The 16,181-nt window shown below is 44.3% G+C and overlaps 5 protein-coding genes across 5 annotated transcripts; 1 reads left to right on the top strand and 4 right to left on the bottom strand.

Annotated features, from left to right (window-relative positions):
* Positions 1 to 4,798: 4,798 nt before the first annotated feature.
* Positions 4,799 to 5,415, top strand: LOC149895873 (histone H4). The gene has a single exon (XM_090118151.1). It carries the CDS (start codon positions 4,854 to 4,856, stop codon positions 5,163 to 5,165), a length of 312 nt encoding a protein of 103 aa, XP_089974277.1. The 5' UTR covers positions 4,799 to 4,853; the 3' UTR covers positions 5,166 to 5,415.
* A 408-nt stretch (positions 5,416 to 5,823) lies between these two features.
* LOC149895872 (histone H3) lies at positions 5,824 to 6,619 on the bottom strand. Its single transcript, XM_090118022.1, has one exon. The coding sequence runs from the start codon at positions 6,530 to 6,532 to the stop codon at positions 6,122 to 6,124; it is 411 nt and encodes a 136-aa protein (XP_089974148.1). The 5' UTR covers positions 6,533 to 6,619; the 3' UTR covers positions 5,824 to 6,121.
* Positions 6,620 to 9,174: 2,555 nt separating this feature from the next.
* LOC149895871 (histone H2B) lies at positions 9,175 to 10,064 on the bottom strand. Its single transcript, XM_090118138.1, has one exon. It carries the CDS (start codon positions 10,032 to 10,034, stop codon positions 9,660 to 9,662), a length of 375 nt encoding a protein of 124 aa, XP_089974264.1. The 5' UTR covers positions 10,035 to 10,064; the 3' UTR covers positions 9,175 to 9,659.
* Positions 10,065 to 11,313: 1,249 nt separating this feature from the next.
* LOC149895870 (histone H2A) lies at positions 11,314 to 12,165 on the bottom strand. Its single transcript, XM_090117995.1, has one exon. The coding sequence runs from the start codon at positions 12,020 to 12,022 to the stop codon at positions 11,648 to 11,650; it is 375 nt and encodes a 124-aa protein (XP_089974121.1). The 5' UTR covers positions 12,023 to 12,165; the 3' UTR covers positions 11,314 to 11,647.
* Positions 12,166 to 13,521: 1,356 nt separating this feature from the next.
* LOC149895869 (uncharacterized) lies at positions 13,522 to 14,443 on the bottom strand. The gene has a single exon (XM_090118063.1). The coding sequence runs from the start codon at positions 14,377 to 14,379 to the stop codon at positions 13,549 to 13,551; it is 831 nt and encodes a 276-aa protein (XP_089974189.1). The 5' UTR covers positions 14,380 to 14,443; the 3' UTR covers positions 13,522 to 13,548.
* Between the last annotated feature and the right edge of the window lie 1,738 nt (positions 14,444 to 16,181).

The raw sequence follows: 16,181 nt of genomic DNA, 5'->3' as shown, positions 1-16,181 counted from the left end.
TACGAGGGATCTATATTTATAGATAGAGAGTTGGTTAATAATAATTACTTATTTAATTTGCTGTGTCGACTTTTATTTATTTTTTCAACAGGATAAAACCTATCCTATGTGTTAATCCAAGTTCATTGTAATCAGTTCAGTAATATTTGCGTGAAATAGTAACATTTATAATATTAGAAGGATAATGATAACAACACAAGTAAGTTAATTAAGTAATGACGATATATTATATACATTTCAAAAAATTTCAAGCTACTTATTTATATAATAATTCACAAAAATTACATTAATATGAAATTTGACACATGCCATACCTACCCTGTTAATGTCTAGTGTAAATGTGATAGTATTTTTATTTTTTATTCCTCCGTATGTATGACGTCATCATCACATTTATCGTTTTTTTTTTTTATTTAATTTCTCTTAAAATATGCGATTAAAAAATGAAATGTTGTCAATTATTGTGATTGAGTTATTTATTATTATTATTATTCAAAGATTATTAACGCAGTCCCTCGATATGCACGATATATCTATCCGTCTCCGTCGCTCGTCGAGGGCGAGCCGACCGAAACGCGTGTATAATGTGTGTGTATAAAAGTCGACATGAAATGGCGCGAAGCGCCATGCCGGGTCATGCGAGCATACCGGGTTTGGCACTCGAGCTGAGCACTCGTGCTTAGCAAGAGCGCCCTACCTGCCGTCTATTGTTCTCCGTAGAGACGGGGGACCGCTACCTGAGATTCGCCGAAAGGCAAATTCCGGGAAGTGACCCGCGCCTTTGTTGTGAACAATAGCGACCGATAAGCGACCGGTCCCACCCCGCCTGCTCAGGTAGTTTACGCCCGGTGCTGCGGCGCGAGGCCCGCAACAAGAAGGCGGGCCCGATAGCGCGCACCACAACCACCCAGCAGCAGCCGCAGCAGCCGCGCGCCGCACCGAATGTGCGGCCCAGCGCGCCGGCGGCGCCACCCGCGCCCGTGGAGCCGGTGCCTCGTGGAGAGGCCCTCACCACGGGTCTCATGGCGGCAGCGAATAACGCCCCCGCAACCACCTCCGCAAGAAGAAACCGAAAGGGGCGCAGCGGTAAGAAGCGTTCCCGCACGCAGCCCCCTCGGGCCGCTACCGCCTCTGTGCCCCCCGCCGGCCCGCCCGCGCACATTCCGCAGGCGCCGGCGCATGCGCAACAGCGCCAGCCCGAGCGCACACGAGCGCAACCGCCGATCTCCGCTCGGGTAACTTCGGCGCAACGAACACAGCCGAACTTGCCCGAACCTGCCCGAGTACCTCAACGCAGCACAGCTCGACCCAGCTCGACACAGCTCGGCTCAGCACCGGCACACCTCGACCCAGCCAAGCGGACGGTCATACGAGCGGCGTGCCAGGTGCTCCAGAGCACGATGGACGCGCTGGAGGAAGGCGCCGACCCAATACCCATCCTGATGCAGGGCCTGTTGAGTCTCGTTCAACAGTGAGTATACGCTTCATTTACTGGAACGCGAGCGGGCTCAGCAAGGAGAGAGCGACACTACTGCGCCACCTCATGCGGGAACAACGAGTAGACGTCGTCCTCCTAAACGAGACGCACCTGGGCGCGCCTGACAAACTCAGCGCGTCTGGCTACGTCTCGTACAGACAGGACGAATGCTCCCCGTATGGGCGTAAGTACCGCGGACTTGCGATCCTTATCCGCAAGTCCATCCCTCACACCCCACTCCCCGCTTTCACATCCCAATCCTTTTCCGCGCTCGGCATCGAGGCGGAGTTTCCGGTGGGCAGGCTGCGAATGTATGCTGTATACAGGCCGCCCGGGGGGAGAGTTGACACGAACGAGGTGAAACGTCTTTTCGCCTCGAGCGTGCCGACGATCGCCGCGGGTGACTGGAACAGTAAGCATTCGCACTGGCTATCCCGCCTCGATTGTTGCAACGGCAAAGCCCTTTATAACATTATCGATTATAACGACATTGTTATGGAGGGCCCTTCCGAACCTACTCATTATCCTCGTACAGACTCCCACCAAGCGGACGTCATCGACTTTACGATTCACAATGTGATCCGCCAGTCGATGACGCAAACTGTTATTGTGGACGATCTCGGCTCAGACCACCTGCCGGTATTGGTCGAGATCACCGCAAACAGTTCCGCGCTTGCCCCATCCTACTCCCGCCGCTGTGTTAATTGGGAGTTATTTGCGAATACGCTTGAGCGCTCCACGCCCTCACGCGCGGTTTCAAGCGCCGAGGACGTGGAGATATTCGCAAATGACTTGCATGAAGCACTCAAGTCCGCTCTTTCCCAGGCCACGACACTCAAACCGTCCACGTCCATACTCCCCCCTATTCCCTCTCACATTAAAGCCCTTATCCAGAGGAAGCGAGCTCTGCGACGGCAGTGGCAGCATTCGCGCTGTCCCACCCTCAAGCGGCAACTTGCTCGTTTGCGTGAGCAAGTTAGCGATGCGCTTGAGGCGAACAGGATCGAGGGCTGGCACCGTGCGATCGACTCGGCCGCCGAGGACTGGCCCTCGCTCCACAACCTCTGTCGCAGGCTTAAATCCTCAACCGCCCCCGCGCGCCCACTCACCGATTCCGCGGGTAATTATATATACGCCCCTCAGGGTCGCGCTGACTTGTTCGCCGAACATTTGGCACAAGTTTTTCAGCCGAACCCCCTGACGCCGTCGAGCGCCGCCCACGCAGCAGTGGTGAACGAACACCTATCAGGTTTTCTAGCATCACCGATACCGCCCGCTGAGGAAGTATTCTTCACCTCCCCGTCCGCCGTCCGCCGTGCGATTTCGCGTACAAAGTTGCGCAAAGCGCCCGGTGAGGACGGCGTGACGAACGAATCCCTCCGCCACCTCCCCCGTAAAACAGTCGCGGCTTTGTCGCGGCTGTTTAACGGTATATTGCGCGCCGGTCATTTCCCTTCAGTGTGGAAAACCGGTCGCGTAATAATGATCCCCAAACCCGGCAAGAATGCCTCCTTAGCGGGCAGTTATCGACCCATCACCTTGTTGAGCACAGTCTCCAAAGTGTTCGAGTCACTACTGCTGCCTATGCTGCGTCCGTACGTGTCGCCGCGCGCTGAGCAATTCGGCTTTCGCTCGGCACACAGTACCACCCTTCAGGTATCTAGAGTATTGCACCATGTTAGCTCCGCCTTGAACAGGAATGAGAGAGCGGTCGCAATATTCCTAGATATCGAAAAGGCTTTCGACCGCGTCTGGCACGAGGGTCTTATATATAAGATCCTTACCACTACCCAATGCCCCGCGCGGCTCGTGAGGATATTGCACTCCTTCCTCACGGACCGCTCCTTTCACGTTTCCGTGTCCCCCGCCATTTCCCGAAACCACTCTGTGCAGGCGGGTGTCCCGCAGGGCAGCTGTTTATCGCCCGCGCTATACTCCGCCTACACAGATGACTTCCCCTCCCCCGCGCCAAATTCTAATCAAATCCTCGCGCTATACGCCGACGATGTAGCTTTAATCGCCGCATCGTTGAATACAACGCATGCGATGGTTAAGGCGCAACGCTGGCTTGATGAGTTGCCTGCGTATTTCGATCGTTGGCGGATATCTGTTAACGCGCGAAAGACACAGGTGATTCGGTTCGGTGGTTTGACTCCCTCCCACCAACTCACTCTGGCTGGTGAGCAGATCCCATGGTCCGATACCGTCCTTTACCTAGGTGTAACTATTGATTGCCGGCTTCGCTTTAACAGCCACGTGAAGCAGGTAATTAACAAGTGCAAAGCCGCCCACGCCATACTTCGTCCGGTGTTATACTCTGAACTCCCGCTGCGTATAAAGGTAAGCGTTTATAAAACCTACCTACGGCCGCTCCTCACGTACGCCGCGCCCGCCTGGTATGTGTATGTGTGTGAAAGCCTGCGCCGCAAAATGCGTGCGCGGCAGTCACTCGCATTACGCGCTATCGTCGGTGCGCCGAGGTATGTGAGAAACGAGCTAATACGTAGCGATCTCGGTGTAGAAACGCTGGATGAGTTTATCCTTCGTCTCTCCCAAAACATGTTCTCGCGGGCGGACGCCTCCTCTCATTCCCATCTCCGAGAGATTGCTCCGCACCGCACCATTCCCGGGTCGCGTCGTCCGAATCCGCGCGATCTACTACCACCCCCCTCTCCTAAGGCGAACACGCCGTCCTCACCACCGGCATTGCAAACAATGCCGGCACCATACACTGCGCCTCCAGCGCCACCTACCGCCCACGCACTCTGTGCGCCCCTCACTACTCCCTCCTACCAAACCTACTCCCACGCGCAAATAGCGCAATCCTATACAACGCCCCCACCCACGCAAGCTCCGCCTGCGACGGCGCTTCCTATCGCGCCGTCTGTCGCCTCACCCTGCATAACTCCTACACAGTCGGTACACAACGTACCCAGCCAATCCACCGCCCACTCCCACGCGCAATTGGCGCCTCCTATCACACCCATCGGTTTTGTGTCGCTCCCGGGTTCCCTGTCCGTCCCCGGCTTAGACACAAGTCTAAGACGGGCTCGTAAAACCAAACACAGGTCGGTCGAGTCTTCGCAAAATGCGAAAAGGTTTAAAAAGTCGGGCACAGTCTCCTATACTGTGCCCCAATTAACAAATATTTCTATCCCCAAACAGGGCGATTCGTCCTCCCAGTGACCTGCCCGTATTAGCGGGCAGCGCTATCAACCTGCTGCAGAGGACGAATCGTCCTGAACAGCATCCCCCACGCAGCCTCCTAACGGAGGCCGCGTGTGTGAAGACCCTTGCTGCTGCGAAGCGCACAAGCTTTCGGGCACGCAGCGAGTAAGCAAGTAAACGAGTAGAATAACGCAAGACAGTCGGCGATATGACAGGCCGCGGTAAAGGAGGCAAGGGGCTCGGAAAAGGTGGCGCTAAGCGGCACAGGAAGGTGCTCCGTGACAACATCCAGGGTATCACGAAGCCCGCGATCCGTCGTCTCGCTCGCAGGGGTGGCGTCAAGCGTATATCCGGTTTGATATACGAAGAGACGCGCGGCGTTCTCAAGGTATTCCTCGAGAACGTGATCCGTGACGCCGTCACTTACACCGAGCACGCAAAGAGGAAGACCGTCACCGCAATGGACGTCGTGTACGCGCTGAAACGTCAGGGACGTACCCTCTACGGATTCGGCGGTTAATTAATTGTGTTACTTCAAAGATCGTCCGTCCGTTCGTACGTACGTCAATAATTCTTCCATGCAATCGATTCGGCCTTTTAATAATTATTATTCTTGGTACGAATAAAGATGGGCGTACGACCACCACGGCGATGATTTTGAAACAAACAAATTAACAACAAAAAGGCCCTTTTCAGGGCCGCATACGATTCATTAATTCCACAATATTATATATTATTGTATTATGGATATGTTTCCCCACGCGCGCAAAACTACAACACTCACTATCATTTCACTTGTACTCTATTATCTCTCTATTATTATGTGTGCTAAATTTCATTGTAATCGGTTCAACACATACATACATACGTCCATCCATCAACAACTTTCGCATTTATAATCTTCTTATATATAAAAATGAATCGCAAAATGTGTTGGTAAGCGCATAACTCGAAAACGGCTGAACCGATTTCGATAATTCTTTTTTTATTATATTCCTGGAAGTACGAGGATGGTTTTTATGTAGAGAAAACGTAAACATGTACCACGGGCGAAGCCGGGGCGGACCGCTAGTATTAAATAAAACTATTTCATAAGAAGAATTTAAAGTTAATGGCTACTGAATGATTACATTACTAAAATCTAAAATTCATCAGGTAGGTAAGTTTTCTGTTTATAATAGTAATATAATAATATTAATACATTTTATCATTCTCATAACAATATTATCATTATATTATTAGATATTTCGTTGTATGTTTCCGTTACTGCACAGTGGAAAACGTTTATAGTTAGGTTAGGTACCTACTATTAAAATGAATCACGTGCGGCCCTGAAAAGGGCCTTTTTTTTTTAACATTCGATGTCCGATGACGTGTCCTCTGTGCTATGTCATGTTATGTTATGTTATTTCATATTGAAACCACACACCACACGACACGACACGAGACACGAACAATGCAAACAACAAACGGATCTTAGGCGCGTTCACCACGGATACGGCGGGCCAATTGAATGTCCTTTGGCATAATGGTCACTCTCTTAGCGTGTATAGCGCACAGATTGGTGTCTTCAAATAGACCTACGAGGTACGCTTCGCTCGCCTCCTGCAGGGCCATGACGGCCGAGCTCTGGAAGCGGAGGTCGGTCTTGAAGTCCTGCGCTATCTCACGAACGAGACGTTGGAACGGCAACTTGCGGATCAGTAGCTCAGTGCTCTTCTGGTAGCGACGAATCTCACGCAGAGCAACCGTGCCGGGCCTGTAGCGATGGGGCTTCTTCACGCCACCGGTTGCGGGCGCACTCTTGCGGGCCGCTTTGGTGGCGAGCTGCTTCCTCGGCGCCTTTCCACCGGTGGACTTGCGAGCGGTCTGCTTTGTGCGAGCCATTGTGACCGGGGGGCTTGTTCGAAATTCGAATTCACTATATTTATTATAGAGAAATAAAACAACAAATACGACCGCACGGAGAAGTGGTTGCGCTTCGAATGAATACGAAAACGGGTACGACGCCGTTTTTATAAACACATTAGGTACACTCGTCTCCGTTTCGTTATTCATCGTAGTCGAGTGCGAGAGAGACATCGATAAGTAACCGTTCGCGCGGTGTGTATGTCGAGAAAAGAGAGATAAAATAATAATAATCAAAGTTTTGTGTTGGATTTGCACGATTCCTGATGCAAAATTAACTACTCGAACTCGAAAACAAAAAAAAAAAACGATCTTCAATGTGCAATGTGCAATCTGCACTGTCATAATATTGTCAATGTCATACACAGCCCATGTCATAATATTGTTATGTTCGTCATTATGGTATGGTCGTACTGGATCTATTCATTAAATTTACATGTACCTTATCCAAAATGGATGGAAATTATTCTACTTTTTTATTTTACTTCATACATACTCTACATAGGTGCAAAGTTTCATAAAAATGCGTTCAAAAATAAAATATGTCTTGGTTATTGCTTGATTACAAGATTAAAGAATTATTATTTTCTACTTTTTAGTGGTATGTATCTAACTTGAAAGCGTGTTTTTTAGTTTTTCAAACTATATTTATTTTACTTCATACTCTACATAGGTATTTTCGTATACCAAAACAAAACAGCACTAAAAAAAAAAAAAAAAAATACCAACAAATACATAATACGTTCATAATATACCTAACTAGAAATTCGCCGCGGCCTCGTTCGGTTGCAAATTTTATGAACATTTAAAAATTATATCTATTAAAATAAACCGCATCAAAATCCGTTGCGCCGTTTTTGAGATCTCGAGTAATCTTCAACTTGATTATTCCATAAGAAAGGAAAATTTCTATAAGACAGGAGAATTTTTATAAGTCCGGAAAATTTCTATAAGTCAGGAACATTTATATAAGCCAGGAAAATTTCTATACGTCAGGAAAAATTTCTATAAGGTGGAAAAGGATAGGTTAGGTTAGGTTAGGTTACGTTAGGTTACGTTAGGTTAGGTTAGGTTAGGTTAGGTTAGGTTAGGTTAGGTTAGGTTAGGTTAGGTTAGGTTAGGTTAGGTTAGGTTAGGTTAGGTTAGGTTAGGTTAGGTTAGGTTAGGTTAGGTTAGGTTAGGTTAGGTTAGGTTAGGAGAGGTTAGGTTAGGTTAGGTTAGGTTAGGTTAGGTTAGGTTAGGAGAGGTTAGGTTAGGTTAGGTTAGGAGAGGTTAGGTTAGGTTAGGTTAGGTTAGGTTAGGTTAGGTTAGGTTACGTTAGGTTAGGTTACGTTAGGTTACGTTAGGTTACGTTAGGTTAGGAGAGGTTAGGTTACGTTAGGTTAGGTTAGGTTAGGTTAGGTTACGTTAGGTTACGTTAGGTTACGTTAGGTTAGGAGAGGTTAGGTTAGGTTAGGTTAGGTTAGGTTAGGTTACGTTAGGTTAGGTTAGGTTAGGTTAGGTTACGTTAGGTTACGTTAGGTTAGGTTAGGTTAGGTTACGTTAGGTTAGGTTAGGTTAGGTTAGGTTAGGTTAGGTTAGGTTAGGTTAGGAGAGGTTAGGTTAGGTTAGGTTAGGTTAGGTTAGGTTAGGTTAGGTTAGGTTAGGTTAGGTTGGGTTAGGTTGGGTTAGGTTAGGAGAGGTTAGGTTAGGTTAGGAGAGGTTAGGTTAGGTTAGGTTAGGTTAGGTTAGGAAAAATTTTCTCAGTCCGGAAAATTTCCATACACCAGGAAAATTTCTATACGTCCGGAAAAATACTACTGAACCGATTACAATGAAATTTAGCACACATATAGAAGGTAACTTGGATTAACACATAGGGTAGGTTTTATCCCGGAAATCCCGCGGGAACGGGAACTATGCGGGTTTTCCTTTGAAAACGCGGGCGAAGCCGCGGGCGGAAATCTAGTACAAAATATTAATTTACCAAAACTATTGCAAAACACAAAACTATATAAATATAACAGAAAATCGGTTTGAATGTCTGTCCGTGTGTGCTATATTCCCTATATAAATTTGTATAATTAAAACTAGAGAACCGATTTTGATGCGGTTTATTTCAATAGATAGGCTGCATCTCGAGGAAGCTTTTAGTATATATAATTTGTTACGTTCTGAACAATGCAGGCACAGCCGCGGGCGATAACTAATCAATCTACCATTTATTTGTTAAACAGTTATTAAAAAAAAAATAACTTCAAATTAACTGTACAAGTTTAATTATTTCTCCATTTAATAATTAATATTATTAATTTTTTGTTGTATATCAATTAAATTTACGTTTTGACATAAGGCTGAGGTAAAATAACAGTACAGACTACAGTCGAATTGGGAATCATCAAGGAGGATTTTATTTAATATCTTAACTTAATTAAAGATATGAAACCTTATTTGTGTTAAACTTTTTTATTTTTTTAAATTGACACCAATAAATCAAACTGACGATGTCTGTCAAAATAAATATAATATTGATTCAAAGATAGTACATGAAATCGCATTGCGTTGTTATATTAATATATAAGTAATAAAATGGTTGTGAGTGAAAAAAAATTATGTAACATGTATAAAAATATCGAGCCAAATCATGATGGTATATAATTTATTATGAATTTGTTTTTATTTGTCATCATCAAAACTACTGGACCGATTTTGATGAAATTTGGCACAGGCAATCTTTAGACGCTGAGAAAGAACATACATAGGCTACTTTTTATTATTGCGAAATAATATGTACCACGGGCGAAGCCCTAGTTTGTAAATAAAATAAAATAAATCATACCCACAAAATATGACCAACGTTAATAATTATTGTTGAACGTATAATTCGAAATTCGAATTTCAAAATTACAACTTTAGGTTTTTTTTTTCTCACTGCTGTTGTTCGTGTTGGAGAAACGTATTTTTGGCGTGTACACACACACACAATTCATTCATGAAATATATTGTGGCCCTGAAAAGGGCCGTTGTTGTTTTGATAGTATATAATAATAATAAACACAAAACGCGAGCGAGCGGGCGTTCGATAAGTCGAACACGCCACGCCGTTGTCCCGACGACCGCTCACCGCTCACTTGGAGCTCGTGTACTTGGTGACAGCCTTTGTGCCCTCGCTGACCGCGTGCTTGGCGAGCTCGCCGGGCAGCAGCAGCCGCACGGAGGTTTGCACCTCTCGCGACGTGATGGTCGACCGCTTGTTGTAGTGAGCGAGCCGGGACGCCTCCGCGGCGATGCGCTCGAAAATGTCGTTCACGAACGAGTTCATGATGGACATGGCCTTCGAGGAGATACCGGTGTCGGGGTGGACCTGCTTGAGCACCTTGTAAATGTAAATGGCGTAGCTCTCCTTCCTCTTGTGCTTCTTCTTTTTCTTGTCAGACTTGGAGATGTTCTTCTGCGCTTTTCCGGACTTCTTGGCGGCCTTTCCACTCGTTTTTGGCGGCATGTTGCTTGTTGTAGTATAAGTACAATCAATTGAAACTGTATATTCCAAATTTTTTCCGTTTCTGTATAAAACCGGTCCAGATCGCGCCACACGGCGTTACGGCCGTCGGTTAGTAATGCGAGCTAGCACTTTTGGTTATCGGCCAATACCGTGGAGCGTAAGCGTCCCCTCCACACAGTGGGCGGTGAACATGCGGTGAATCATTTAGATGTTTACATTTGGCATTTTATTTTTTTTTTAAATCACATAAGGCTAAGGTAAAATAACAGTACAGACTACAGTCGAATTGGGAATCATCAAGGAGGGTTTTATTTTAAAATATGTATCTTAATTAAAGATAATATATGAAACCTTATTTGTGTTAAACTTTTTTATTTTTTTTAATTGACACCAATAAATCAAACTGACGATGTCTGTCAAAATAAATATAATATTGATATTATAATATTGATTGATTGAAATTTGGTATAGAGATATTTTGATACCCGAGAAAGGACATAAGATAGGTTTTATCCCGGAAATCCTACGGGAAAGGGTTTTTCTTTAAATAAATCAAATTTTACTTGATTTAATATTTATTTAAATTTCCAGCTTACACAATACGAAGTATGAAAACAGTTGCTCGCCTCCCTACTTTCAATATTCCAAGTTTCCCGCTTGACGAAAACGAAGTGACTTGCGCAATCATCTAGAAAACACAATATAGGTATTGTCCTCTGCAGAAAGGAGAAATAGTCCAGTATCAGCTTCGAATACGTACATCGAGCAGATATTTGTCACAATAGTAAGATTCAATTTACATAATTTATCTTAATCTTCAGGATAGGAAAACAATCATATTATAAAGCTGAAGAGTTTGTTTGTTTATTTGAACACGCTAATCTCAGGAACTACTAATCGAATTTCAGAAATTATTTCGGTGTTAGATAGCCCATTTATCGAGGAAGGCTATAGGCTATAATATAATATAATCACGCTAAGACCAATAGGAGCGGAGCAATGCGGGTGAAACCGCGGGGCACAGCTAGTTATTATAATATATATTACAAACAAACATAAAATGAAACGGAACGGATTTTGATGCGTTCAACAAGAAGGGGTTTATTATAAACTAAACAATTAAACATCTATAATAATTATTATGTATAATTCTTATCTACATAATATATCCTAATATTATAAAGCTGAAGAGTTTGTTTGTTTGTTTGAACGCGCTAATCTCAGGAACTACTGATCAAATACAAAAATGCCATTATAAATTAAATTAAAAAGACTCAAATGAATGTTACTTTTTTTAATACGGGTACGGTTCTAGGGTTAAAGGCTATATTATAATATAATATTAAATGCGGGTGAAACCGCGGAGCGCAGCTAGTTTATTGTACATAGATTAATATTATTCATGTTCTGGTGTACGTGTCAAATGGTAAACGATCACTGAAGAGATGAGAGTTTAGGCTGCTAGAAACTCTATCTATCGTTGTTGTCAAGACATATATTGCGGCCCTGAAAAGGGCCTTTTGAACAATTCATAATAATATTATGATGAACATACATAAAAATATGTAATTGTATCGTTATTGGTAAATGCAATGCAATGCAATGCAATCCAATTAGGCCTTCTTCTCCGTCTTCTTGGGCAGCAGCACAGCCTGAATGTTAGGCAATACACCGCCCTGTGCTATGGTCACGCCGGAGAGGAGCTTGTTCAGCTCTTCGTCGTTACGTATGGCCAATTGCAGATGTCTCGGAATAATTCTAGTCTTCTTGTTGTCGCGCGCCGCGTTGCCGGCCAACTCGAGAACTTCAGCCGCCAGGTACTCCATCACGGCCGCCAGGTAGACCGGGGCACCGGCGCCCACGCGCTCCGCGTAATTGCCCTTCCTGAGCAATCTGTGAATACGGCCGACGGGGAACTGCAGACCGGCACGGTTGGAACGTGACTTTGCCTTCCCCTTCACTTTACCGCCTTTACCGCGTCCAGACATTATTTACGGTTTTCTTCTTTGACAGTATAATAAACGAAAAACTGATACGTACAACGATACGCGCCGATCACTAAAGTATGTTTTTTTTAAACATTACCATCGGATTTAATATATATTGTACCGTGTACGGCTACGCGTCCTAGTGATTGCGGTGGGCATGACGCCGTGAAATGCGAGCGAACACAAACGACGAGCGATGCGCAGTGAACACGACCGTGTCAAATAATAATAATATATTGTTATGTACAATATAATATTTTATTTATTTACAAAATGTTAATTTTTTTTTTCGCATTTCACACACAAACAATATTTAAGCATCTTTTAATTAATATTATTTTTTTTTTTGATTCGGTGTACAGCATCCCCAAATATTATTATTACTCATATTATATAAAAATGAATCGCAAAATGTGTTGGTAAGCGCATAACTCGGGAACGGCTGAACCGATTTCGATAATTCTTTTTTTTTTTTATTATATTCCTTGAAGTACGAGGATGGTTTTTATGTAGAGAAAACGTAAATATGTACCTACCACGGGCGAAGCCGGGGCGGACCGCTAGTTACTCATAATAATAACGATTAGTTGATTGTTTTTAAAGTAACTTGTCAGGTGACAGAAACAGACTGTGTTGTCTAGACAACCATCAATAATTAGGTATTAATAATAATTATTCATAGCAGTAGGTATGTATAGATTTTAGAGAGTAGGTATTTAGTAAGTTTCGGTAAAATGTACTATCGGGAGTCGGGCGTCGGGCGGGCGGTCGGTCGGGCGGCGTGCGCTGGTGTGGGGCGGGCGGGCGGTGTCTGTGCTGTGTCTGTGTCTGTGTCTGTGTCTGTCTGTGTGGTAGCGTGTTGCAGTGTGCGATGAATAGTTACATAATATTTTATTTTGCAAGTTGAAGGTAAAAAGTAACGTGTGTGTTTACCGTACGTATTACGTAGGTATATTTTGATGTTTTTTTTTATTTATTCCTTATTTCATTGCGCGTCGACGGAGCCCCGCTTCGCGGGGCTCCTATTTCTGTGTAGTTTTTTTTTAAGAAACCTAACCTAACCTAACCTAACCTAAACCTAAACCTAAACCTAAACCTAACCTAACGTAAAGCTGTAGATTAGTTAGTAGTAGATTTGATTTTCTTGTTGTTATTATATTGTGCATGCATGTTGCTAGTTGCTACTATAATATATTATGATGTTACATAACTATTATGTAATTTGTAAAATTGTAATAATTGTAGTTTTATTGTGTAGGTACCTACAAGTTGCTTGTTCGTCCTCGCAAATTGGAAGGAAACGTTAACGTTCGTAGTGAGTGCGCATTCGAAAATATATGTTAGCCCTGAGAAGGGCTTTTTGGCGATAGATAATATATAATATGTATCTATTTTGCTGAGACTTGTGCCCGATGCACTCGCCGTCGCCGCTGCACTGCATAACCAGTTCCAACCTTAACCTTCCTCGAAGTCGAATTAGGTTGCGCTTGCGCTTGCGATTGATCGATTGCACGCACACCACACGTTCACTTCTTGGACGCGGCCGAGGCTTTCTTGGCGGTGGCCGCTTTGGATTTTGGCGTTGCCGCTTTCTTCGGTTTCGGTGCCTTCGGCTTCTTCGTCGGCGGTTTGGCACTCCTCTTAGCCTTCGGCGCGGCGGCCGACGCTGCTGCGGCGGGTTTTGCGGCCGCCTTGCCCGCAGCCGGCGCCTTCTTGGCGGCCGCGGCGGGCTTCTTTCTGCCTGCAGCTACTTTCTTGTCTTTCACCGCTGACGCTTTCGACTTGGACGGCGAGGACGACGAGTCTGCGGCCGCTGCTGCGGCGGCGGCTGCCGCCGCCTTCTTGGACCTGCTGCCTGCGTTGACGGCCGTCTTTTTGGCGGCCGCTTGCGCCTTGCCACCGCCGCCAGATTTGCGCACCTTGACGGCCGCCGCCGCTCCGGAGCCCTTGCCGGCGGCTCCGCTCGACGGAGAGGTCTTCTTCTTGGCCGCGGAGGACTTTGACTCCAGTTTGAACGAGCCAGATGCGCCCTTGCCCTTCGTCTGAACGAGCGTGCCGGATTCGACGGCGCCCTTGAGATATCTCCTAATGAACGGCGCCAGTTTATCCGCGTCCACCTTGTACGTGGCCGATATGTACTTCTTGATCGCCTGCAGGGAAGAGCCGCTACGCTCTTTGAGATCGCTGATAGCAGTGTTCACCATTTCCGACGTCTTCGGGTGCGCCAATCTTGCTTTGGCCGCTTTCTTGGCTCCTCCCGACGCCGCTGCTGCTGCTGCTGCTGCTGCTTTGGGCGCTTTCTTCGCGGGCGTCGACGCTGGCGCCGGAGTTTCAGTTTCGACTGCGGTGTCTGCCATTTTTGTTAATTAAAATTCAACTTTACGTCGACAATAGTATGTAATAATAATTAGTCTAAATAAGTAGTACTTAGTAGGTTTCACTGTATTCGACGTACGGTGTCGCTAGTGTAGGAATCGAATGGACGGTTTACCTCACGGGGAACCGTGCAATCGAGATACGTTTTCTCGCGGTCGCGCTTGAAACTTTTCACTAACATGCCTCCGTTCGAACGTATATTTTACGTGAAATTAACGTTTAAAAGTATACGTTTCACATGTTTCTCGTCCCTTTTGAGATCGGCCCTCGTAGTGTGCAAGCCCGCGCGACGCTCGAGGAGCGCATCGATAGCGATGGACGTTTAAATTTTGCCAAGGGCTATCCGCGTGCGCGGTGTCAACTTTAAAATTATCATTTCACCTGTAATTAAACCGATTGTCGTTTCGAAAAAGGCTCTCTCAATACACTGATATACAGACGTTAAGGTGAAACTATTCGTAATCGCCATATAATATGTTTGCGATGGTTTTTAGGGGGATGAATGTGACCTGTTGTAGAACAGCATAACGCAAACGACGACCGCGCGGCCGGCTACACACACAGTTCGGCGATCGGTCGAATATGTTTAACGTCCTTTAAATACAAAAATAATAACAATACGAATGTGCCACAATAACGAAATGACAATATTATAAATAAATGTCACATATTTGTCACAATATTATATTCACAGTCACAGGTACTAACAGCTAGTAGGTACATAGTACGCACACCACACCGCAACGCCCGCACGTTTTAATATTGTCAAAATATTATATAGGCCGCGCGAGAACGAGACTACGATTCACAATTGCGTATTTATTATAATATTATTATTGTGTTAACTTAATATCGTCGCATAATAACGCATAATAAGCAATACCTAAATAATAGACAGAGGAGTAGTAACAATATTATGACGAATCGATAATAACACGAATGTAGGTAGTTAATTAATAGTTTATTATTTACCTAATCATTAAGTTACTTATATATATCATCATCATCAACTGCAATTACGATTAATTCAATAGCGACAATGACGTATCCATGTTTTGATGAATTATTATATTGTCGTACCGTTGTAGATTCCTTAAATCTTCGTAATGCACCTGAGCGCAGTAAACATCGATTAAAGTGAAGCATTCGATTCTAGATGTCAGATTTCGATTTTTAGAGTAACGTCTCTGGTATTTATTATGTTTAGAATGGTTTATCAGTAAAATAAAATGAAATCTTAAAAAAAATTACTTTTATCGGTCATTATTATTATAATTAATATTATGTAGTCGTAATTGAAAAAAGTTAAGCAAATGTGCAGTTCTAACAAAACGAAATATCTTGTTATTCTATGTCGTCGTTACTAGGTTACGTTGTTGAATTTTGTTGAACTGTCAAATGTTGCCTATTTTAAAATGGCTCTACTATACTTAATAACTACGAGGGATCTATATTTATAGATAGAGAGTTGGTTAATAATAATTACTTATTTAATTTGCTGTGTCGACTTTTATTTATTTTTTCAACAGGATAAAACCTATCCTATGTGTTAATCCAAGTTCATTGTAATCAGTTCAGTAATATTTGCGTGAAATAGTAACATTTATAATATTAGAAGGATAATGATAACAACACAAGTAAGTTAATTAAGTAATGACGATATATTATATACATTTCAAAAAATTTCAAGCTACTTATTTATATAATAATTCACAAAAATTACATTAATATGAAATTTGACACATGCCATACCTACCCTGTTAATGTCTAGTGTAAATGTGAT

The sequence above is a fragment of the Colias eurytheme genome, chromosome 29, assembly GCF_061535395.1.
Source record: "Colias eurytheme isolate Ceu_HAF_F1 chromosome 29, ilColEury1 Martin Lab GWU primary, whole genome shotgun sequence".
Classification (NCBI taxonomy): domain Eukaryota; kingdom Metazoa; phylum Arthropoda; class Insecta; order Lepidoptera; family Pieridae; genus Colias; species Colias eurytheme.
The sequence above is the reverse complement of the archived record's forward strand: the minus strand, read 5'-3'. Positions and strand labels throughout refer to the sequence as shown.

What these genes read in the sequence shown, in the direction of transcription:
- LOC149895873 (XM_090118151.1), top strand. Translation starts at nt 4,854, where the DNA reads ATGACAGGCCGCGGTAAAGGAGGCAAGGGGCTCGGAAAAGGTGGCGCT.
- LOC149895872 (XM_090118022.1), bottom strand. Translation starts at nt 6,532, where the DNA reads ATGGCTCGCACAAAGCAGACCGCTCGCAAGTCCACCGGTGGAAAGGCG.
- LOC149895871 (XM_090118138.1), bottom strand. Translation starts at nt 10,034, where the DNA reads ATGCCGCCAAAAACGAGTGGAAAGGCCGCCAAGAAGTCCGGAAAAGCG.
- LOC149895870 (XM_090117995.1), bottom strand. Translation starts at nt 12,022, where the DNA reads ATGTCTGGACGCGGTAAAGGCGGTAAAGTGAAGGGGAAGGCAAAGTCA.
- LOC149895869 (XM_090118063.1), bottom strand. Translation starts at nt 14,379, where the DNA reads ATGGCAGACACCGCAGTCGAAACTGAAACTCCGGCGCCAGCGTCGACG.